This window comes from Podospora pseudoanserina, chromosome 2 (assembly GCF_035222485.1).
Source record: "Podospora pseudoanserina strain CBS 124.78 chromosome 2, whole genome shotgun sequence".
In the NCBI taxonomy this organism is placed as follows: domain Eukaryota; kingdom Fungi; phylum Ascomycota; class Sordariomycetes; order Sordariales; family Podosporaceae; genus Podospora; species Podospora pseudoanserina.
In genome coordinates this window covers 1525522-1547402 of record NC_085921.1, presented here as the reverse complement: position 1 = coordinate 1547402, position 21881 = coordinate 1525522, and the positions used below count along the sequence as shown (strand labels likewise).

The window sequence follows — 21881 nt, the reverse complement described above, 5'->3', positions numbered from 1 at the left end:
CTGATGTTCAATGCTCGGATGAGTACCTAGGAAAGCACAACATGGCCGTGGCCGTGGCAGGCAAATGTTATCCCGCGGCAATATCAACTAATCTCAAATTCTTTCGAATACCATGTTGATGACGGGCGCTTTTGCAGCGCTTCAACGAAACCAAATAACCATTCAACCCGCTCCCCCCAAACCAGCAACAAAAAACCCCAGATATAAAACAACCCAAACACCAAACCCACCAAAATACAACTCCACCAAATATCCCAAGTACCAGCCTCATCATCATTCACCAACCACCCCTTCTACCTCCCCCCTCCTACCACCCTCCTAAATCCTCCTAAACTCCCTCATCTCCGCCTCCCTCTGCTCCTTCCCAAACAAAACAACCCTCTTCCTCGCAATCATGCTCTGCCAAACCCTCCTAACCTCCCCCCAAACCAAACCCACCTCCTCCTCAGCAGCCAAGACCCCCAGATCCTCTAACCAAGCCCCCCCATCCTTGAAAATCAACCAGTCCATCTGCCACAGAACCAGCCCCGAAAAAACCTCGTTCAGCACCTCAGCACCCGTACACCCGCACATGTGTTGGACGAGCGTGCTCGCTTCTGGATTCGCGCCCGCGCGGCACCAAACAAGCGCGCAAAATAGCGCGGTAAGTAAGAATCTTCCGGATCGTCTCGAGAGCGGCAAAGTTCCCGTGGAGGGAGAGGCTGGAGGTGCTGGTGATCTGGGCGAGGGCCGTGTTGGCGCTCTCGAGGATGTCGGGGATGTTCTTGGCCTTTTCGGTCGGGGCTTTGAAGTCAAACTCAGTCAACTTTTCCGAGAGGGTGCTCTAGATGGGAGTGAACATGTGTAGGTGGGTGACGGTGGGGGGCCGGTTGGTGATGGTGAGGTAGGGGTCCATAAGAGGGGCGATGTGGTCCCGCAGAGGGGTTTAGCTTTTGAGATCTCATGGCGGGTGGGTTGATGGTTGAAGGGAAGACTTACACGGCCTATGAGGGCGAGCTCGGTGGGACTGGCCTGATACTGGTACATCTTGGCAATGCTTGATGTTAGGTATTTTCACGTTAATTGTGGGACAAAAACGGGTGAAGACAAAAAAAGTAGCTTCAAGACAAGAAAATAGTGGCTTCAAGACGAAAAGAAAACTTCCAATGTGAGAGCTGTGAAGAAGAGAAAAAGAGAGGAAGAGAGGGAGAAAAAGCCATAGGAACGAAATATATATACCAGAGAGTCTTCTCAAGTGGCCCGAGCGTTTTTCTATCAAGGCAAGTGCCAAAGCCGTGTTGCCTTGGACTTCAGACGAACAACGACGTATTGTCTTTATTCTCTCAAATAAGGCGGAAATTAGGTCTTCCATAAGTCTAGATAAGAAGACATTTTCTTGTGCGCACGTGCCCTCTTTTTCCTGTAATTGCTATTGGGGCAAGTGCCATGGTCGTATTGTTGTCTTTGACTCTTAGGGCATCACGTGGAACTATGTATTGTCTTCATAGACTCGGAAAACTCTTACGCAATCTCTTCGGTGAGTCTAACAACTTACCTTCCCACCTGCCACCTTTCGTCTGTATTTCTTCGTATTGTTGAGCAATAACAACAGCCCAGTCATTAGTAAAAGCCTGGAGTAGACCCAATGCAGAGGCAGCGTATGTGTTGTCTTCAACGGTTCAGATGGGAATATGACGTACAGATATCATGTAGCATCAACAGTACAGGGAAAGAAGCATTTTATTTTGCTCATGTGTTCGGTTTGTGGTGGTGCAGATTAGTAACAATTTCGCACTCGGAGGATAGGGGATGTTTGTTTACACCCCCTTTTTATCTCCCGGGCAACCCCCCTTTTTGTCCCCATATCAATGTACCAAAAGACCATGCATTTCCCATACTTCAACCCTTTTAATCATGTTTATTTCAACATTCGAAGACTTCATCTACGCTTGAAAACGTAAGCCGTGAGGAAGCAGTCAAATGGCCTAGAAGATAGCTACTGGCATGCCAAGAAGTTGCCCAACAAAATAGCTAGAATAATAAGATTCGACGATCTCCAATATCTCATGGATTTAGGTCTTTTCGCACTTAACAATACAGTAATCAATATATTAGAACACCACACACACCGACTCAATTCGGATCTGATCTTCAAGTTCTATGAACTGTCTATGTACAACCGGAGCGGATCCTCGCCAGGACCAGGTGTATCAATTTCATATACAAGTGGGTTATCGAGCAAGTTGAGAGGTGATACATCAGTGTGGAGCATACTGCTGGGGTTGATATTCCATCGGATGGGATCATGAAGCCGCTTTATAGGGTGAAGCATGCGAGATTTATACAGTAACGAGCTGTAGTACTAAAGGTAGTGCCGTGGAGTACAGATAGCTTCGTTTTGCTCAGGCGTGGATTGTAAGGAGCATATGGAAAACACCAGGTAGCACGGTTTTTGGGATTATCACAGGCCTCATTATTAACGACGTGAAGGTCTAGGCTGGTTGTGTGCCCGCCTGGGAGGGGGTGAAGGGGTACGGGGAGATGTGGATGGGGTTTCAACTACCCTAGGAAGACACAATGGAGTTGTGACTGGTAATTCTCGCTGTGATATGTCTTGGGTCTGGTCTTTCACGCATTGTGTTCAATGAACGTGGAATAAAGTATTTTTTACAAAGAACCTCATACAGTACAATGAATAGTCATCAGCCCAGCTAGTAACCAAAGAAATTGCTGTATATCCCTTCCCTACTCTGGTCAAGGTTTCCCACGATATTTCCCTCGATCATTCCGCCAAACCTCTTCCAAAATCACCCATTCAGAGCAGAAAAGGATTCGGAGACAACAAGGCCAACATCGCTTCATGGAAGCTTTCATCCTCCTCATCGTCAAAGTCCTCGCCGTTCCCACAAGAGCAGTAATCTTCCTCATCAAGGTCGTCGCAATAACAGCAGACACATAGGCCCTCAAACATGAGCGTCTTGGGGGTGGCTCCATACTTGATGACTGCGGCATACACGCGCAGCCAGACTTCCCGGAGACCACCACGAAAGAACTCCCTTCTGTCGGGGTGGCCGACTGGCGCTTTGTCCTTCACAAGCTCCATCAGAGCTAGCACGCTGCGCTTCGTCCAAAACTCATTCGGCTCATCCGTTTCGCCCTTGACTAGCTTGTAAATCTCCTCGTCTTCAAAACAGTCCAAAATCTTCACCATGTTGAAGGCCCAAGTATTGGTTTGATCGGAACCGACATGGAAGCAAATGGCATCTCTCAGTTCATCGGGGCAGCATAGGAGATCTTCCAGAACCTTGCGACAACTCTCCAAAGCAGCTATCTTGGTGGCGAGAAGGGGCTTGTAAAGGTTCTTGAGCTCCATTTAGAACTTGGTGAGTGCCTCGTCCGTGACTTCGGCCGACTCGTTGGCATAGGCGTGAACACTAAATCCGTGGCGGTAGGTCTTGCGGATACGATAGCGATCGTTGAGGCCGCTGTGTACAACCCCGGCAACTCGAACCCAGTCTTGGGCCATCGATGATTCGGCCGCAGCCTTGATCTTCCGGACGGCCCTGAGCGCAGGGATTACTGAGGCATGGGCGAGAACTGTGGAGGTCATGATCTGCTCGAGAATAGAGGGGAAAAGGAGAGAGACCATGTTTTTGAGCTCACCCTTGGTCAATTTTGCCTTGGGGGCTCTGTCTTGACCGGCTCGGACGAGGAGGCGCTCTCGGAAGGCCCAGCCAGGTCGGGCTCAAGTGATGGGCTCTGCGAGGATGAAGCCTCAGCCGGGGAAGGTACAGGCTCCAACAAATGTTAGCCAAGGAATGCTATCTTCTGGAAAACCAGGCAGAGATGGGCAAACAGGACTCACCGAACTCTTCTGCCGGATGGTCACCTCGTGCTTCACAGCCTGCGAGATCGTGGTTGCTTGCACGCTCTCATACTTGAACTGAAAGGCATGGTCGATCCAATGACTGAAGACCTTTTTGTCCGTAATCTCGTGGAGGAGACACAGGCGCTTCATGTCTTTCATCCACTGAGCAGGTGTCTCTGCTCGCCGCATCTGAATTTGCCACACTTGAGCTTGCACATGTCATCGCAGTTCAGATGCTTCAACACCACCATCAATTTAATGTCCCAATTCTTGAACGATGGCTGTCGGGATCGAGCGCTCAGAAGAGGCTTGGGGCAGCGGAGAATGCTCTCCAACACAGCCCGCATACCGTCCAAGGCCACAAATTTGGTGGCGTAGAGCGAGTCGGGCGTGATCTCAGCGGTCATGTAATTCAGAGCGGCATCGATGTCGTTGGCCAACTTCTTGGCGTACTTTCGGACCCGTGTGGGACGATCTTCGGCTGTGGTGGGGGCAAGAAGCTCGTGATATTTTGCAGCCAGGGATCTCTCGATTGCCTTGGTCATTCGGGCAAAGTCGGCAACAAGTATTTGCTCATGGGCCCGGATTTTGACAAGTGATTGGTGCCGCTCGACGACCATATCGGCAACATCGTCAAATTTACGAGCAGCATCGACGATGATTTGCTCATAGGACTTGGGCTCCAGGCCGGAGACCAGGGGAGTGATGTCCTCTTGGGTCATCTCAGAACTCTACCAAAGGGTCAGTATCAGTGTCACTCGGGTTCAATGAGTAACAAACACGACTTACGCCCGCGTTTCTCTCAGCGGCTGCCTTCTTGAGGCGCTGCTTCTTTTTGGCAGCCTTGGACGAGGGCATCTTTGCGGTAGAGTTCTCAATGTCGGATGCGGTCGGGCCTGGTGTTGAGGGAGAGAAGATCGAGACAGCAACGGGGGTGTGGAGAAGAGAGTCGGAGAGGAAGATAGAAAGGCGGACAATGAGCGAGGCCTCTTTGAGTCGTTCCTGCCCACCGAGCAAACGGACTCACAAGCATCGCGGGGTGTCAGCCAGCCAGCGAGATCCCATGAATAAAGGCAAGAGCAAACAAACACAGTGGGCCATGAGGTCATCTGCCTGCAGACATCGCTCCTGCCTGCCATTTGATGATTATCTCCCGTTCGAAGAAACGGATTATCAACGGAGAAAGGGCCAGTGTCCTCCCCAAATCTTGCGATGTGAGTCAGGTACATTTTCTGGCATGATAAATCCCAGGAGGCATGGCCAAAAACTAAAGTGATAATACATCCTATTCACAGCCTGGATATCGGTGGGTGGTGGAGCAATGTTGTTGGGGAAGGACAACCCATCTTGACTTCTAGAAACAAAAATATTTGTGTGCAGTTTAACAAGTTATAAATATTTGGCCGTTTCAAGGTTAGACTGTCTAGACAGGACGGGCGTCTTGGTCGGGTTTGTCGAGGAAGGGGAAAATGTTGGAGCGGGTTTTGGCGGCTTGGATGAGGAGGCACGTCGTAAAAGCAACGAGAGACACCGCTACTATGAATAGGGCCTTCAAAGATGGTTGATGGGCCTTAAACGGCTTCAATGATAGTCGAGAGGGCTGTTAAGACGGTCGGGGGCGTACCTCCCATCTTTTGAAGCCTTCGTTTCACATGATAGTCTCCGTATACAGGCGTAAATGTTACAAATCCCTCTGTACAACTTGGAAGAGAAGACGGAGATGGTAGGATAAGCTCACTCGAGATTTACAGCCTGAGGGCATGCTCTCAGGCCCATTCCGTTGGGCATCGAGTTTGCCCACGCCTTACACAAACCTGGCATTGCCATTCATCCTTCCCCCTCATGCACCCCATCCTCTTCCCACTCTTCCCACCACTTCAAGGGTTCCCAATACTCCCAGTCTTTCCATTCCTTCTGCTCCTTCCGCGTCTCTGTCTTGCTTCTCCCTTCAATCCTAGCAAGGTCCGTCACGAGATTCTCAATCAAGCCTTACTCAATATCCTCATCATAGTAGTCGCAATTCCAATCCCTCCTAATATATTTTATATCATCCTTCTACGTAATGGCGATCCCGTCCGGAAGGGTTTTCTTCTTACCATAGAGCCGCTCGAATCCCTCGTCATCAAAGAATTCCAGCATGCGTATCATTTTCTTCCACCACAACCCCCTCTCAACCGCTTGAACATGATACACCGCTTCTTCATTTTGACCCTTTCGGTACAACGTGCTCTTAAACATCCTGCGAAAGGTCTCTATCCCATTGAATAGGGTCTCGAAGTTCGGGTGGGCCTGAATCAGACTAGCGATGTCGGGATGGGCCCCGGCAGCAGTCAACAGAAGGGTGGGAAGGAGAGAATTGGGGAGGGCGGAAATTATGTCCTCGAGCTCGGCGGAGTCGAGGGTCGTCACGGTGACAGGAGAGGTCTCGCTCGTCGGGATGGTCTGACAGAGGTTGGTTTGCGACTTTTACCTGCGACATGAAATGCGACTTGGAGGTTGGCGGTGACGAGGCAGGTGCGGTAGACTGTTGTGAGCTGGCATGCTCCCTTGGGAGCTCCCCATCTTCAGTTGGCCTCTTATGACAATTCATGCCTACCGTTTTCTCCCCGCCAAAGACCCTCCATGGGGGGTTTCACGCGCGTACTTTCCGTTCCTAGATACCTATGAGCTACCACCCGGGGGCTCCGGACGAGCCTCTCGTCAGAACAGCCCTCACAGAAGTTTCCCGAGACTCTCCGAATCCCCATGTAAGATCCGCCCACCGAAAAGTCACAGCACAGATAGATACAATAAAGTGAAGAGCAACGCGCTAAACAAGACCCACAGCCTCCTACCTACTTTATGATCTCGAGTCGCTGCCCAGCTACACATTCTGGACGGTCCCGTGAAAGTGCAAGTGAACCGAGACCCGTCCAGGAGAACGGGCCTGACGCTTTCTCGGTCCCTGCCCTGCGTCCACCCCTTCATGACTCCTCTTTCCAGTTGCCTTCTCAGCAGGCCGCGGTTCTCCTTGACCGTTCCTGGGTTCTGCTTCTCCCGCGGCAGACTGAACGGCTGCTTCCCTGCCAGCCTGGGCCGCCACCTCTTCACGTGGCTGTGCCACGTCCATTTGCACCTGCGACCGGGACCGGGCTGGTGAACCAGCAAGCGGAACAATCTCCTCCTCATCTTCCCCATCCTCAAACACAGCGATGGCGTCGTCGACCATGCCGTCCTCGACTGTGCCGTCCTCCGTGTCAGACTGCAGGGCCGGCGCTGGATCGCTCTGGCGGGGGGAGACGAACATCTCTTCCCTATGCTCCGCCACCTCAAGCAAACCGAAAATCTCACCAAATAGTTCACAGTTCATCACCAGGCCCACAAACAAGTCAAACTCCCACTGCCAACGGCGGCTCTTGAATATACGACGGCGTTCCGCCCACGTGCAGCAGCTGAGTACGTCACTCATCGGGTCGACCCATTGCCGGTATTCTTCCTCCGCGCTTTGACCGAGGACATATTCCCGAAGATCTTGTCCTATCAATTTATTGGATGTCACGATCCAGGACAAGACTTGTATGAGCAGGACGGCAGCGCGGTGTTTTTCGCGGTAAGAGGAGGCTGGCTGGACTGCCTTCACAATGCTTGTGTGAAATCTGGTAATTTGATCGAGTGCCGCGTCGAGAGTATAGAGATGGACGTCATTGACTGTCTTGAGAGAGTATAGCATCTCAAAGATGGCGTCTGCCTCCTCCTGGAGTGTATCCCACTTGTCGAGTGCCTCCTCATCGAGCGTCTCCTCCTCGTGTGCCTGTGTAATAGTCCGGGGTCCCGACGGTTGGATCTCGGACTCTGATGGGCTTAGGGATCGAGGGGACAAATCCTGACGCAAACGTTAGAACAAAAAATGACCTACCCGGACCGCAACGTGGGAAATGGAGCACAGAGTGGTCGACTACTTACGAGCTGTTTGGCCTTCTTATCTCCAAGTGCCGCAGACATCTCGGTTTGTTCTGGCCTAACCTCTCGGCCCAGCTTCTTGACAAGATCCGCCTCACGCTCGGTGCCGAAGTGGTCGTGCAAAGACATGGAGACGAACAGGCTTGGATCGGTTTGGGGAACAAGTATTCTGATGGAGATGAATTTGGAAAAGAAAGAAAAAAAAAACGAAAACTAGTAAGAAAGAAATTGTGTGGGAAATTTAACTAACCACCATATCACACGCCCCTTAGCAGTGCTCCACCTATAAACTCAATATCCTCACCGGAACCGCCACGAGTCCTCAAGAAGTGCAAGCCCTCCCAGACTCTCGACCACGCTATCCAGCAACCACAACCAGATAATTACCAAAAACACCGCCCACGCCCATGCACGCGCCCACGGTTACGTCTGCGGTTACGATTGCGATTGCGATTGCGATTGCGCCCGCCCATCACCCCCCTCCAGAAACCTAAACACCTCGCTCAACTTCCCAAACGTCCCATACCGCCTCCTAGCCTCCTTAACCGACTCCCTGACCTTATCCTCCCACCTCCCCCCCTCCACCACCACCTCCCTCCTCAACCGCACCACCTCCTCCTTTGTCATCTCCTGATACACCCTGACAAACACCCCCTCCCACCCCGTATGCTGTCCCAGCAACCTCAAAATCTCCTCCCTTTTGTTACCGTCGTCTGACGACGTAAGCACATCAAGGATACTAACCCTCAAATTCTTCAGCGCGCTAAACTTAGTCTCGTAAGCAGAGTCATAATGCACCTGATCCACCATCTCATCCACCACCCGCACAAGTTCCTCTTTGGCGTCTTCGGGTACCATGTCGCAGTACCAATCGTCGACTAGTCTAGAGCGGTGGGGGTTGTCGTGGAGGAGGGAGTGCGCCTCCCTGGCGTAGCAGTCGAGGGAGATGGGGGAGAGGGTCTCTTGAGGGGTCTTGTTCTTCTTTTTCATCATCTTCTTCCTCTTCTTCCTCCGCTTCTTCTTCTTCATCCTCACTGGTCACATGCTTTTCCCACGGGTCCAGATACTCGTGATATGTGGCGATGCGCTCGGAAACGTCCGGATAAGCAGTGGCAGCCTCCACGAGGATCGAAGATCCGAGCTTGTAGGAAAACGTGGCTATCATTTCGAGGAGTTCAGACCTCTCGTGTTTGGGCAGGGACCGGGAGGCGGGAGGCGGGCGGCGTGGCGGCATGATCGCCAGAATGAGTCGACGCGCTGCCGCTTTGCTGGGGGAACAATAGACTCCATTGTTCTGGTGAGGGTATATCAGATTAAAGGCACAACAAAAAGACAAAAGGTGAGGGAGGAGATATTGGTTGATTGATGTTGATGTTGAAGTACACATAAATAGGTGAGCAGGGCTCCTACAATTGCCCCGAGCTTCGTTGGCCGGGCAAGGGCGGGACCGGTTGATCATGTTTCGCGTTAGATTGACGCGTTAAAGTGGAAATCGGTTGACCGCTGGACAAGACCATCTCAAGCCAGGCGCTACAAGCTGAAAAGGTGGCAGATCAGAAGAGCAACCACAGGCGAGCAACCTACCTACCTACCTACCCAAGAAAAACGGTTACAGTGGCAAGCACCTCAGAGATGGAAACCCCAACACAACCAATATTACCTACCGCGTCTGTATATGTGAACAACTTACCCCATTGCACCTTGCCCGCTCACTTCTGCAGCAGATCCAACACCTCCCTTATCTCCTCAAAGAGACCATAAGCATCCGCCTCGTCCGCCAACTCCTTCGCCTTCTCAGGCCACCTCTTCCCGTCCACGTCCTGGACCTTGAGCCTCTCAATGTCGTCTTTGCTCATAAACTTGTGAAGCTTCACGAATTGCTGATCCCAGTCCTGGCTGTCCTTCTTAATCTCATGAGCCAACGCGCCTGGCGAAGTAAGAAGATACCAGATTATCTTCCAGAGGTTTGTCACCCCGCTGAGCTTGGTGCCATAGTCGGGATTCTTCTTGACCTGCTTGAGGATCTTGACAACACATCGTTCTAGGCCTTCAGCCGCGTCGCCTGACCGATCATATTGCTGGCGTGCGTTCAAACGGTCGTACTTGACGTTGAGGATGTAGTGGGCTTCTTCAGCCAGATGATCAAAGTTCAGGGAGGTGCCCTGGGCGTTGCGCTGGTTGTCGTCTTCGTCATCGCGTTCGTCGTCGTACTCGTCGTTTACATCATAATCCTGCTCATAGACTACGGTTTCCACTGAAGGCTTGACTGGTTCTTTGGTTGGGGCCGGCGGTACTGGTTGGTCACTCGTCTTGCCATACTCGGCAATCATGTAACCGATATCCGGATGCATTTGGGCCGCAACAGCAAGAAACTTTTGGGCCGCAAGAAGGTCAAGACTGGTGATTATTTTGCTGAGCTCGGCCTCGGTGGACCTAGGCAACATGGGGCTGACGTCGTCCAGAGTTAGATGACTGCCGGGACCCCGGGAATCTTCTTGAGGGGTGTGTGAGTCCCTTTCTTGAAGGAGGGCCTGGAGGGTCAGGGGCGTCCGCGATTCCGTCGGAGCTCCAGACGCTGGTGAATTATGAGCAGCCTGTGAAGTGTGCGGAGATTGGGATGCCTGTTGAGCCTGCTGAGCTTGTTGAGCCCGCTGGGCTTGCTGGGCCTGCTGGGCCTGTTGAACTTGCTGGGCCTGCTGGGCCTGTTGCGCCTGTCGGACCTGTTGCGCCTGTCGAGCCTGTTGCTGAGCTTGCTGGGCTTGTTGAGCCTGTTGCTGGGCTTGTTGAGCTTGGTGAACCTGTTGAGCATGATGAGCTTGCCGAAGCTGTTGAACATACTGAGCCTGCTGAGCCTGCTGTGCCTGTTGCACCTGTTGAGCTTGGTGTGCCTGCTGAGCCTGATGGGCCTGATGGGCCTGATGGGCCTGCTGGGCTTGCTGAGCCTGATGGACCTGTTGACTATACTGAGCGGCGTAGATAGAAGTCTGCGAGGCCTGTGAAGCGTGCATGTACTGAGGGTACTGGGAATGCTGTGCAGCCTGGGCGTACTGTGCAGCCTGGTACTGGGACGCCTGAGGGTACCCAGACCCTGTCAAGTCTTGTGAGGTTTGACGGTACTGTGGGTTCTGGGCATGTTGGGAAGACTGGTAGTACTGGGTTTGAGCCTGTTGAGGCTGAGCGTGGGCATACTGAGGTGCCTGTGAGTAGGCCGGTGCTTGAGAATATTGATATGTTTGGTAGTATTGAGGGTTCTTGGTCGACTGTTAGTGGGTGAATGAATGATGAGGTGAGGTGAAATGCGTAGGTGGGGAAATACTAACAGCGTGCTGATTGGCGTCTGACCCAGCATCGTCATCAACTGTGTTGGCACGCTGCCGTTTGGCGGATGGCTGCATTGAATAGGGATCCATGATGGGGCTGGTGAGCGGTGTTTGGGGTGAGAGGAGGATGTTAGGGAGAAAATAAATGAGACGGGATAGAGTTGGTCGGTCAAAAGCAATCACCGCTAAGATAGGAGTGGATCGCACAAGGGGCCGTGCCGTGGTTGATTTTCTCTGCTACATAAGGTGCTACACAGGGCTAAAAGAAACAGGCAAGGGACATTAACCACTGGGCTGGTCTTGATTTGGATCAGAACAAACCAGGAGCACTATGTATGGTACGAGGTAAGACTGGCCTCTTCAGGGTGTGAGGGCTCGGTTCATCAACTAGGTGCGATAGCTATGGCAATGCCTTCTGGTTGGCAATGGCCGCGATAAACATGGATATCATCACTCAAAGCATCGTGACACGAGATGGAAATACAGAAGGTGAAAATCAGAGGTTGAAGTTAAATGCTTGGTAGGTGCACAGACCACCCGGACACCAACTGCTGCGGGCCGAAGCTTGGGTGGGTCTGGATCTCCAGGGCCCCTGTTCTTCCCCCGAAGAGCCCCACTTCCCCAATCCAATGGCCTGCTGGGCTGCTGCTCAATGCGCGCGCCGCAACTCTCACTCTCAATGGAACTACGGCTCCAACAAAAGAACCCATTCACACACAAAGAACCAATGGCCCAGTACAGGTGACTACTCTCTGCGACCTGCTACAGCATACGATAGCCACGATACATGCCATAGTTAGACACCATCTCTATGTCACCCCGGCCACCAGCCAAATGGAAGGCCCCGCGACAGCAGGCTCGAGCTTGACAGGCTTGCCTGCAGCCGTGGCCCGATGGGAACAGCTCATCACCCGCGCCAGACTCCAACGTCTCGATCCCGACCAGTTCGGCGTCTTCTCCAAGATCCTCCTCGTCAAGCACCCCCTACCGCCCGGCCTCATCGCCGAGCTCCTCCTCCGGCCCACCGCCGACAACAATGTCGCCCTCGACCCGCGAGCGCCTCTCTACCTCACGCACCTTATCAAGCAGAGGCGCGTTGACACCGCTTCCGTCCTCAAAGCCCTCTACAACTACTCAACCATACACACCAAGATACACCCACAACCAGAAGACCAACCGTCCAAGGAACGAGATGCGAGCGCGCCGCGGCGAAAGAAGCTGCAACGATGGACATCGTCATACTCCTCCGAGGCCATTCTCTTTTGGCGCCTGGCGCAAACAGTCAACCAAGGAATTGGGATCAAGAGCGGCAGGGATGTCGTCGAGACATCCAGGATGCTGGTGAGGTGGATGGCCTTGTTCACCGAGGCTGCGACCATCTTTTCGCAGGATGCTTTTGGGAGCATGCACAGTTTGAATGCCAGTAAGCTGGAGATGGAGAGGTCGCGTGAATCATTCATCATGTTTTTGAATGCCTTCAGCGCGCACCCAACGGTACCAAAGACGTTTCAGATTCCAGCAGCCAAAGGTACGCCAGTTCCCCCCTTTTGGTGGCGCCGAATGTCCCCATGCTAACTACTGATGCAATAGGCATCAGGAAACAGCTTTCGCAAAGTTTGGAGGCTTTTCTGCCCTCGATCATGCAGGTCAATCCCTCGATTGCCAGCCAACTCGACATGTTCCGAGCACAGAGTCTCGCGACGCACGATTCGACCGAAAAGAAGGACCCGGCCGTTTCAGACATGAACAGCTACATGGACAACGTGATGGGCTTGGAAAGCTTTCAGGTCCCCGAAGTTCCCATCGCCAACACCCGAGCTGGGTTATATGTTTACCTGAGCGCTGCAGTACGTGTTGGTCCGGTATCTGATGGTTTGTGCGCTAACAAGTGACAGCTCGTTGGGCGCCCCATGATTGATGATGCGGCGCTCTTCACATATCTACACAACAGATATAGGGGTGATGTTCAGCAAGCAGCCGTCCAGTTGATCTTGGCATCATTTGACGTCTTGGCGAACGCCGTCTTTCGCAACGAGGGGGCCAAAGCCGGGCATTTGCTCAAGTCTTTTGTGGTCAACAAGGTGCCACTGGTTTTGGTTTCTCTTGCGCAATCCTCGCCATTATACACGTTCAATCCCGAGATTTGCATCACCGAGGCGTTGGGTCAGGTGGATACAAACATCTTCCCGACCTTTTCGGGCATGTTTGACATGTCCTCCAACACCGGGTCGTCGTTTCAGGACTCGGTACGACAAGACTTTTGCTTTGCCTGCCAGCTTCACGGGTTGTTGTCCCAGACGGCTATAGAGAACCTTTTGGGAGACATTACCTACCAGACGCTGCCGGACGAAGGGCGTTATGTCAAGGATATTCTGGTCCAGTCGTGCCTGCAGGACTCGGACAGGACGCAAAAACTGATTGGGGAGTTGGATAACATGAATGGGAACGTGGGGGCGGCTGCGCAGGCGGTGGTGGAGGTGATTGGCAGTCTCTGTAGAAACACGGAGACGATGGCTTTGAAGCAGTTGTGCGGCCAGTTGGCGAGCAAGCCGCTGTCGTTAGATATTATGCTGCTCTTCAGTCCGGCGCAAAAGATTTTGCACCCGCTGCGGGAGCTGATTGATCATTGGGGGGGGTATGATGAGGAGCAGGGGGAGTACCAGCCGGTGTACGAGGAGTTTGGGTCGGTGTTGCTGCTGCTGATGGCGTTTGTGTATCGGTACAACCTCTCGCCGGCGGACTTGGGGGTGAGGTCGCCGGATTCGTTTGTTGGGAAGCTGATTGGGGGAGGGCATGCTGTGAGGCTGCTTTCGGATCTCAGTCCGCAGGAGCATTCGCACCTCAATGGGTGGATACAGGGCCTGTTTGCGGAGGGGGGGTTGGGGGATGAGTTGATGGCTTCGTGTCCTCCGCAGGATTTCTACTTGCTCATGCCGGTGCTTTTCGGGCAGATTTCGGTGGCCTTGAGCGCGGGGTTCTTGAATGAGGAGACGCTCAAGAGTGGGCTTGAATGTGAGTTTCATTTTCGGTCTGGAATATGGATGATACTGACTGCGGCAGATTTGGTCGAGGTCTTTTTGTTGCCCTCGCTGGTTCCAGCCATTTTATATCTGTCCAACCAGCTCTGGGCGGAGGGCCCAGAAGGGCAGAGGTCCATCATCAAGATTCTCCAGCTGCTCATCCGGCCGAATTCCATCTCCAACGAGGCGTCGGCGATGTTTCAGTCAGTCCTCAACATTGTCGCCAAACCATTGGAGCACGCCCTACGATCATATCAACGCTCGGACCCCAAATCTCAAGAGGTTGAGCCGCTGCTGAGAGCCATCAAGGAGAACCTCACGGTCTCGAGGCGAACGGGCGGGGCTGACCATGCCGAGCTTGAGTCGTGGACGACGACGCATGGTAACCACACACCTGGGAGTCATCCGAATGCGACTCCATTACCGGGCGGTCTAGCAGCAACAAATCGACCACCACAGGCGCAGCACCCGGATGGGGGGATCTCGGCTGCGGTGAGGCACACTGTTCAGAGCCTGGTGAATTGGGTCCAGCAAGCGCCGCTGGGGGGGAATACCACGCCGACGGCCTACACCCACCGCCAGACGCTTGCTGCGCTCAAGCTGCTCGGGGCAAGGCAGCTTTTGACTGTGCTGCTGGATGAGCTGAAGACGTTGACGGAGTCGGGGCAGGGGAGCGTGGCGTATGATGTGGTTTGTTCGCTTGTCTGCGCGCCGGATGTGACGAACGATACCTCGTTGGCTTCGTCTGACACGCCTAACGATGGGACAGCGGGCGGGGCGGGTGCCTTTGCGGCTGCTCCACCGCCGCCGGTTCAGAGGAGGTTGACGCTGAGGGAGGTGCTCAAGCATGAGGCGGATGACTGGAAAAGGATTCAGAAGCAGGACCCGGTCATGGCGGAGACGGTGGTGAGGTTGTATAGGCAGGTTGAGGGGCAGATGGAGATGCCGCAGACTGCGGTGGCGGGGCTGTTGGGGCAGCAGGATATGGTTTCGGGGTTGGGGGTTGTGGGGGGATGTGATGGGGGATGCTATGGCTGCTGCTGCTGCTGCTGCGGTTCAAGGAGTTGGGGATGGGGTTAGTGTTGTTGAGGGATGAGTATCGATACAAGTGGGTTAGGGGTGGATAATAATCATGACGGAGGGGTGGATTTGGGGAGCGCGGGGGAGTGCGATTGGGGGGGAGGAGGGGGCGGATTTGGATGGGGATAATATCTTTGGGGGTTGCCAACGTTGGTGGGGGCGGATTTTGATGGGGGGTTTGGGGGTGGGGGGATATGGATTTGACTTGAGGGTTATGTCAGAGGATGGAAGGGGAGTTTAATAAGGAATTACCTCAGACAAGGGAACTATTTGGGGTCGATGTGTTGCTCTCACAAATGTTGCTTTGCTGGCTGGCACGGAGTCTGGATTTGAGGCGAGGTCAGCGAATGTGTACTTTTGTGTCGGTTTTTTTTCTTTTTTTTTCTCGGATTATGGATGGTGGTATGGGAAATGGGTTGAGGGATGTCTTGGGGTTGTTGCATGTGTGTGTGTGTGTGTGTGTGTGTGTGTGTGACGGTTATGGGGACTGTTGGATTTGATGAGCCTCATCATGGTGGTGCCAATATTTTACACATATCCCCAACCCACTGAAGACACCCATCTAACGGGATGAAGACGAGAGTTGTCTGCCTTGCCTGATGATACAAATGCAATGCATGTCTCAAAAGCCATCAGTTCGAGATCAACAATGCTATTCGTACGAGAAACAAAAACACTGCCCGCTCCCGCACCTGCTCATGAGAGAGAGCATTGGACTAAATCACCATGCCAGCCGGCCACACACCCACACCTACCCCTGCATTTTGAGCCGGGGGGTGGGTGGGTAGGTTGCACGACAGACGGCCTGAATAAACTAATGTCACCTCATTCTAGCACTCCGCACTGGAAGCCCGATTCATCAGGTTTTGCTGAGCTTTTGCTGATGTGGGGAGTGATATGGGAGTGCCGGTCGGCGGGATGTTTCCTCCATCGAAGCCTTGTCTCTTACTTTCTTGGGCGGGCGGGGGGATGATCGTCGGGACAAGCTTTTTTGGGGGGGACTTTTGCTGGAGAGCAAAGAGAGAAACCCCGGTAAGGGTAAGGCCCCCGCTTGGGGTGCGACTGGGACAACACAGCAGAGATGCACGCTAGGAGGGCTCAGCCTCGTTTGGGGGGGAGATGATGTGCAAGTAGGAAACGCCACCGAAGGGAACAGGTTTGGTTAGATGGTGGGAAAACGGTGCCGCATTTCCCTTCTCACTCGTGAGGAGGAAAGTCGGGAGAGAAATGCTGCAAGAAAGAGAGAGAGGAAGCCACTTGATGATGTGGTTGGGTGGGTTTGTGGGCGAGCGGGGGGGAGGTGGCCAATGGGAGAAGGGGGGTTAGATGCAATATTGCTTTCAGCTGAAGGATGCGGTGGTAGGATGGACATGGGTATAGGACTGGGATATGGGGGGGGGATTGGGCTGAGCCTTGCTGTTCGGAGTGTGGTGGTGTGGTTAAAAAGGTTCCGGGTGGCCGGGTTTGACCGTTGATGGGAGATTTGTTTTTTGTTTCCACTGGATTGGGGGTAGTTTGACTGGTTGTTGATTTTTGCCAGTTTTGTTTACAGAACACGAGAGGTATATCGCTGTGGACGGCAGGTGGTATTGGCTGTTCTCTGAGCTTACAACCTAGCTGGGTGCTCACGCGGAACGAAGATGAAAAGAAGAATTGTTGAAGGTGCCCTCGCGCTGGGTTGGGCCGGGCTGGCAGATGCCAAAGCTCTCAAATGGGGAAGTGATAATGAACCGCGGTGGGAACCGGCGAAGGAGACTGGGTGTGATCATAAGGATTACATGATGGGGATCTCGCCTACTGTGACCTCGCCGCCAGAAGGGACAAAGACGGATGAGGTTATCTTGAGGTTACAGGGGAAGAGACAGATCAGTGTCACCGGCACCAGAAGCTCGAGCGAGGAGGAGCTCAAGGGACCGACTTGCGGATACGTCAGCGGTTTGGCTTGTAAACACGCCCCTTTTCTCCTGTCATCAATGAAACAGTCCAGCTAACAACACCAGCAATCCCCCTCTACTGCGACATCACCCAATCCTGCCACTACAACGCCCTCCTCACCCACATCGGCTGCTGCGACACCACAACCAGCAACTGCCCGGTGCCCACCCGCTGCCTCGACTCGACAGACCGCTCCCTCTTCACAACCCGAAACGGCTTCACGCTCTGGTGCGGCCAGACGGAATACCCCCACTGCCTCACGCACATCTATGCTGATCTGGCGAACGGTCCGAATTCGTATACCCTCATGGGATGCGGTGTGGCAGCCGGATCAGATGTGGTCTACGCCACGGTCCTCCCTCGAACCGGCCCTTCCTCTTCCACCACCACTGAAACAACAACCACTACCACCACCACCACCTCAACCAACACCCCCACCAACACCCCTCCAGAAAACCCCCCTTCGACCCCCATCGGCCCAATAGTCGGCGGGGTAGTAGGCGGAATCGCAGCCCTGGCCATCGTCGGTCTAGCAATCTGGTTTTTGATCAGAAGAAACCGCCGAAACCGACCCGCACCTGACCCCCAACCCCCGGTGGCACAGGTTAATCATACTAGTCTGCCCCCTCCATCAAGTCACCTGTCCTATTCCCAACCTCCACCATCATCCCACCTCTCCTTCAGCAACTCCCAGCACCCGAGTAACCAGATCTCCGAGTATTATCCCGGCAGTGGGGGGCAGGGATTCAGCCCGATGGATCCGAGGGGGAGTGTCGTCAAGCCGAGCTTTATGAGCACGACCACTGCGGGGGGGGAGAGCAGTCCGGGTTTCGAGGGGCATGGGACGCCTAGTCCGCCGCCGCCGGGGGGGTATGCTTTTCAGAATCAACAGCCGGGGCAGTTTGGGCAGGGGCAGTTTGGGCAAGGACAGCAACAGTTTGGGGGACAACAGGATCAGGGGCAGTTTGGTGGGCAGGGGTATAATAACTTGAACCCGGTGACGCCTCCACAGCAGCAGTTTGGACAGCAGCAACAGCAGTTTGGGGGGCCGCCGGTTTATAACCCTTATGGACAGCAGGGGGCGCAGCAGGGGGGGTACGTGCCTGGTCGGGGGGCAGAACTGCCTACTGAGAGGGGGGATGGGGAGGTTAGGGAGTTGCAGTGAGGGATAGACAGGAGTTGAGTGGGAAAGATAGGATGCAATAATTCGGAACGGATACATTGTCTTGGAGTGTTTACAGTATGACAGTATTTAATCACCTGAGTGCGAGCTCTTGATTTAAAGGGGGGATGATCATAAAGAGTTTCGCTTTTCTGTCATCATACTGTAGTTGAAATGTCCCTGGTGAGAGCTGTTGGCCGCTGTAGAGAGACAGGTATGGTCATGAGAACCCTTAGCATGGCGGGACTGTGACAGCAAAGAAGACTAAGAGTCTCTGCGGCCTCGATCATGGGCTGGACTGACGGGCTGTGAACAACCAGCACGCGTCAACACTCCCTAGGCCGGCCAGCCTAGAGGGAGCAACCACGGTATACACACATACATACCACCCTCTACACCCACCCACCTTCCAACAACTCCAGTACCCTGTCCATATTGGTCCTCACCTTCTTTCATGCCTAAATTCTCATAACCCACCACATCCCCAAACAGGGTTGTTGTGTGGGGCGTTACTCCAGTCTGTTGGATAGATGTCCTGTGTGGTGAATAAGCCAAACGGAGCAATTATGTATTCGCTTTGACAGATCATGGGTATCATATCGTGTCTTCTCTCCCCCATTGCCTCTTCCTCCGTCTCTCCCCCATCTAGCATCCTGAAAGACCCGTTCCCACTGTTTACCCAAACTCCAGACCGTCTAGGTCTACCATGTCTCTGAACGGTACCACCCGAACCTCCATCTGCCCCAAAGGACCAGCCCAGGGCATCTCAGCCGCCACAAGGTATATCCCAGCCGCCTCGAGGCAGCATCTTTCTACCACAGCCCTACTCGATCCTCCTCTCCTCGTCCCTCCCCTCCCCCAACAGCCCCTCCCCCTCCCCATCCTTCCCGTCCGCCCCCTTGTACAACACATAATGCTGCGTGATAAAAACGGCATCATACATCATACTCACATTCCCCAGCGCAAACTTGACCGGGTTCCCGGTAATCCCGCTCCAATCCCCCTGCAACCAGCTATCAATCCCCTGCTGCCCAATGCTCAACACACCCCCTGTAAAATCCAACAAGATCTGCACAATACTCCATCCCTTTGTGCTCTTATTCCGGTAATTCACCAGCACCTGCGGCGTGTATTTTATGAGTGTCACAATGAGCTTCACATAGCTGATGGCGTAGATCGCGTCAAGCCACACCCAGCCATGGCCGCCTCCAGATGGGTCGTTCCTCTCCGGGGAGGACAGCACGATAAAGATGACACAGATGACGCCGACGATGCAGCCGAGGATGATACCGAGGATTAAGCGGGAGGGTTTGTTGCCTTTTGAGGGGGTGAAGGACCAGAGGCGGGGGGAGAGGTACTGGGAGGTGGTGATGATGCTGAGCAGCAGGCCGTGGAGGGCGAAGGTGATGTCGTTGAACTGGACGGTGGGGGTCAGGCCGTGGTAGCGGGAGGCGTACTGGGCGCGGATGAGGGGGCTGTAGTAGAAGGCGTAGTTGGAGATTGCATAAGACAGGAAGCCCAGGCAGTTGATCAGGGGGAAGTCGACCGTGGTACCAGAGGTGGATTTTCGGCTGAAGTTGAGCATGGACTGCGGGTAGAACGAGAGGGACCAGCAGATGAAGTAGATCCAACCAAAAACGGACGAGAAGAACTCGAGGAGAGACATGGTGACGGGAGGACACTGGCACCCGATGCCGATGCAACCGCGATGTTCAATGAAAATGAAAGAGAACCTCGATGGACAGGCATAAAGAGTGGGTCATTGCGTCAGACAGCGTGCCATGTGTTGCAACCTGTGCACCTGCACGTGTACATGCACGTGCACAACTTTAAGGGTTAGGGTAGTTGTGTTTGCTGTGTTGACATTCAGCCAACCTCGCCGTGTACCTCCACTGACCTTCTTCTTGACGATCGTTTTGATCCTTCCAACTTCTTCCCCAGATGCTTCCTCCATTCAGCCACTCTCTCTCGTCGAGGCCAATCGACATCAGCCGCCCCTTCTTCCACACAGCAGGCAATCCCTCCTGGCCCTTGGGGAATCGGATCCAATACTGCCTCATGATGGACGTTTTTAATCGCTTGTTTGCCATGTCCTTGTTGAGCTCCAAGCTTGGAGAGCATGTCTTTGGTCCAGCAACCGCTCCAGGAGAGAACAACAAGATGTACCCGATATTATCGCCCAGCAGCCAGTTTGCGTCGTCTGTTTTGGTGTCGAGCTGATACGGAGCCGGCAGGTCAAACATACCAAAACACAACCGCACCATCCTCTCCGGTTTATCATTCCAGTTGTGGAAACCATCAATCCTCTGGTGCATACCCATCTCACGGTTCGCCTGCCGTTTCCACCAGTAGCTGTACCCCTTCACCATAAAAGTGTAGCCATGCGGTTGAAGCGTAAGCCAGCCCAGCCTGCTTTTTCCTTGGCTGTCCCGGCAGGCCGTCCCCGCAACACCACAAGTTCTTGTGATTGTTCTGCTCTCGCCGCAGCTGGTCCCTGACAAGCTGACCCAACTGTGCCCTGAGAACCCGATGCTTCCCGCTCAGTCCTCTTTGATGGCTGCCGACATTGGGGCAGGTCACATCCAAATCCGGCTTGTTGCCTGGCTCCAGCCCCAGGAGGCACTCCGGTGTGCAAAATTTGGGAGGGGCAGCATTCGTCGTCCCATCACTCGAGTCCGCCGGCACCTCGGGTGTCCATTGCGGCAGTCGTAGTCCTTCCAGGTGCCCAATCTCCCTTTCCATATCCTCCCTGATCCAGAGCATCTCCTTCCAGGATTGTTTGATCCCTCTTTTGACTTCGTTCAACCGCCGGTTCTCCTCGTGGACGTTGTCCCAGCCCTCGAGATACACCTCATCAGGCAGCTCGTCCGGGGCCCGCAGCTCTTGGAGCCGATCAAACTTTTCGCCGATGTTGGAGAGAGGTTGGAAGAATTAAAAAGATGGTAGATTCCAAAAAAGCTGAATACGTGTACTTGAAGTAAAAGTCAATCCCGCCTTTCCACAATGACCTAGTGGCGTCCGCACTTTGCCGTGGCTCGGTGAAGGTTTTGGAGTGTTGGCGCCATCAAAGTCAACCGTTGCCATGTCCGATGAGGCCCTCAACGCTGTTCCCCCCCCCCCCCTCCCCTCTCTTCACCTTACCACTTGGACACCAGACTTTTCGCGAGACAGGTTCCAAGCAGTGTATCTCGTTTGCAAACACCCAGTGCCGTATATATCTCCCCCTTCCATATCGTAAACGTTCACCTCCATTCCGTCCAAATTACGTGAATCAAGTTACCCATCAACATGCCCTCACGAGTAAAGTCCTCCTATTCTCAACCCAGTCCCCGACCTTTAATTGCATCCCATTCCACCCACCTTTTATACCCCCTCCCACCACCCTCCCCTACCTGGCCAAACCCATCCAGACCACCAACCTTCCCCCCCCTCCTCAAAGCCATCCCCTTTGACAAGTCAACTCCATCCCCTCAACCTCCTCCCCTCCTCCTCATCCCTCCCTTCATATACCTCCCCTCCCGAACCCCAACCCCTCCCCATGATCCCTCCAGCCACCCCCTGGTAGCCCTCAAAGCCAC

General features: G+C 53.7%; 6 protein-coding genes across 6 annotated transcripts; 1 reads left to right on the top strand and 5 right to left on the bottom strand.

Moving 5' to 3' along the window:
* Positions 1-318: 318 nt before the first annotated feature.
* On the bottom strand, positions 319-1026 carry QC764_203338 (uncharacterized protein; the record flags this gene model as incomplete). The annotated part of the gene is made up of 3 exons (XM_062944033.1): positions 319-510; positions 572-823; positions 979-1026. 3 exons carry the CDS (start codon positions 1024-1026, stop codon positions 319-321), a joined length of 492 nt encoding a protein of 163 aa, XP_062802813.1.
* A 2395-nt stretch (positions 1027-3421) lies between these two features.
* On the bottom strand, positions 3422-5122 carry QC764_203335 (uncharacterized protein). The gene is made up of 3 exons (XM_062944032.1): positions 4637-5122; positions 3845-4578; positions 3422-3774 (listed from the first exon to the last, which is right to left on the bottom strand). Exons 1-2 carry the CDS (start codon positions 4703-4705, stop codon positions 4003-4005), a joined length of 645 nt encoding a protein of 214 aa, XP_062802812.1. The 5' UTR covers positions 4706-5122; the 3' UTR covers positions 3422-3774; positions 3845-4002.
* A 336-nt stretch (positions 5123-5458) lies between these two features.
* Positions 5459-8319, bottom strand: QC764_203332 (uncharacterized protein). Its single transcript, XM_062944031.1, has 2 exons — positions 7790-8319; positions 5459-7709 (listed from the first exon to the last, which is right to left on the bottom strand). The coding sequence occupies exons 1-2, from the start codon at positions 7913-7915 to the stop codon at positions 6711-6713; spliced, it is 1125 nt and encodes a 374-aa protein (XP_062802811.1). The 5' UTR covers positions 7916-8319; the 3' UTR covers positions 5459-6710.
* A 769-nt stretch (positions 8320-9088) lies between these two features.
* Positions 9089-11553, bottom strand: QC764_203330 (uncharacterized protein). Its single transcript, XM_062944030.1, has 2 exons — positions 11107-11553; positions 9089-11037 (listed from the first exon to the last, which is right to left on the bottom strand). The coding sequence occupies exons 1-2, from the start codon at positions 11194-11196 to the stop codon at positions 9496-9498; spliced, it is 1632 nt and encodes a 543-aa protein (XP_062802810.1). The 5' UTR covers positions 11197-11553; the 3' UTR covers positions 9089-9495.
* A 216-nt stretch (positions 11554-11769) lies between these two features.
* Positions 11770-18306, top strand: NUT1 (mediator complex subunit; the record flags this gene model as incomplete). The annotated part of the gene is made up of 6 exons (XM_062940215.1): positions 11770-12634; positions 12697-12953; positions 13002-14118; positions 14167-15131; positions 16847-17150; positions 17207-18306. The coding sequence occupies exons 1-6, from the start codon at positions 11941-11943 to the stop codon at positions 18304-18306; spliced, it is 4437 nt and encodes a 1478-aa protein (XP_062802809.1). The 5' UTR covers positions 11770-11940.
* An 820-nt stretch (positions 18307-19126) lies between these two features.
* On the bottom strand, positions 19127-19969 carry QC764_203300 (uncharacterized protein; the record flags this gene model as incomplete). Its single annotated transcript, XM_062944029.1, has 1 exon — positions 19127-19969. One exon carries the CDS (start codon positions 19967-19969, stop codon positions 19127-19129), a length of 843 nt encoding a protein of 280 aa, XP_062802808.1.
* Positions 19970-21881: the final 1912 nt, after the last annotated feature.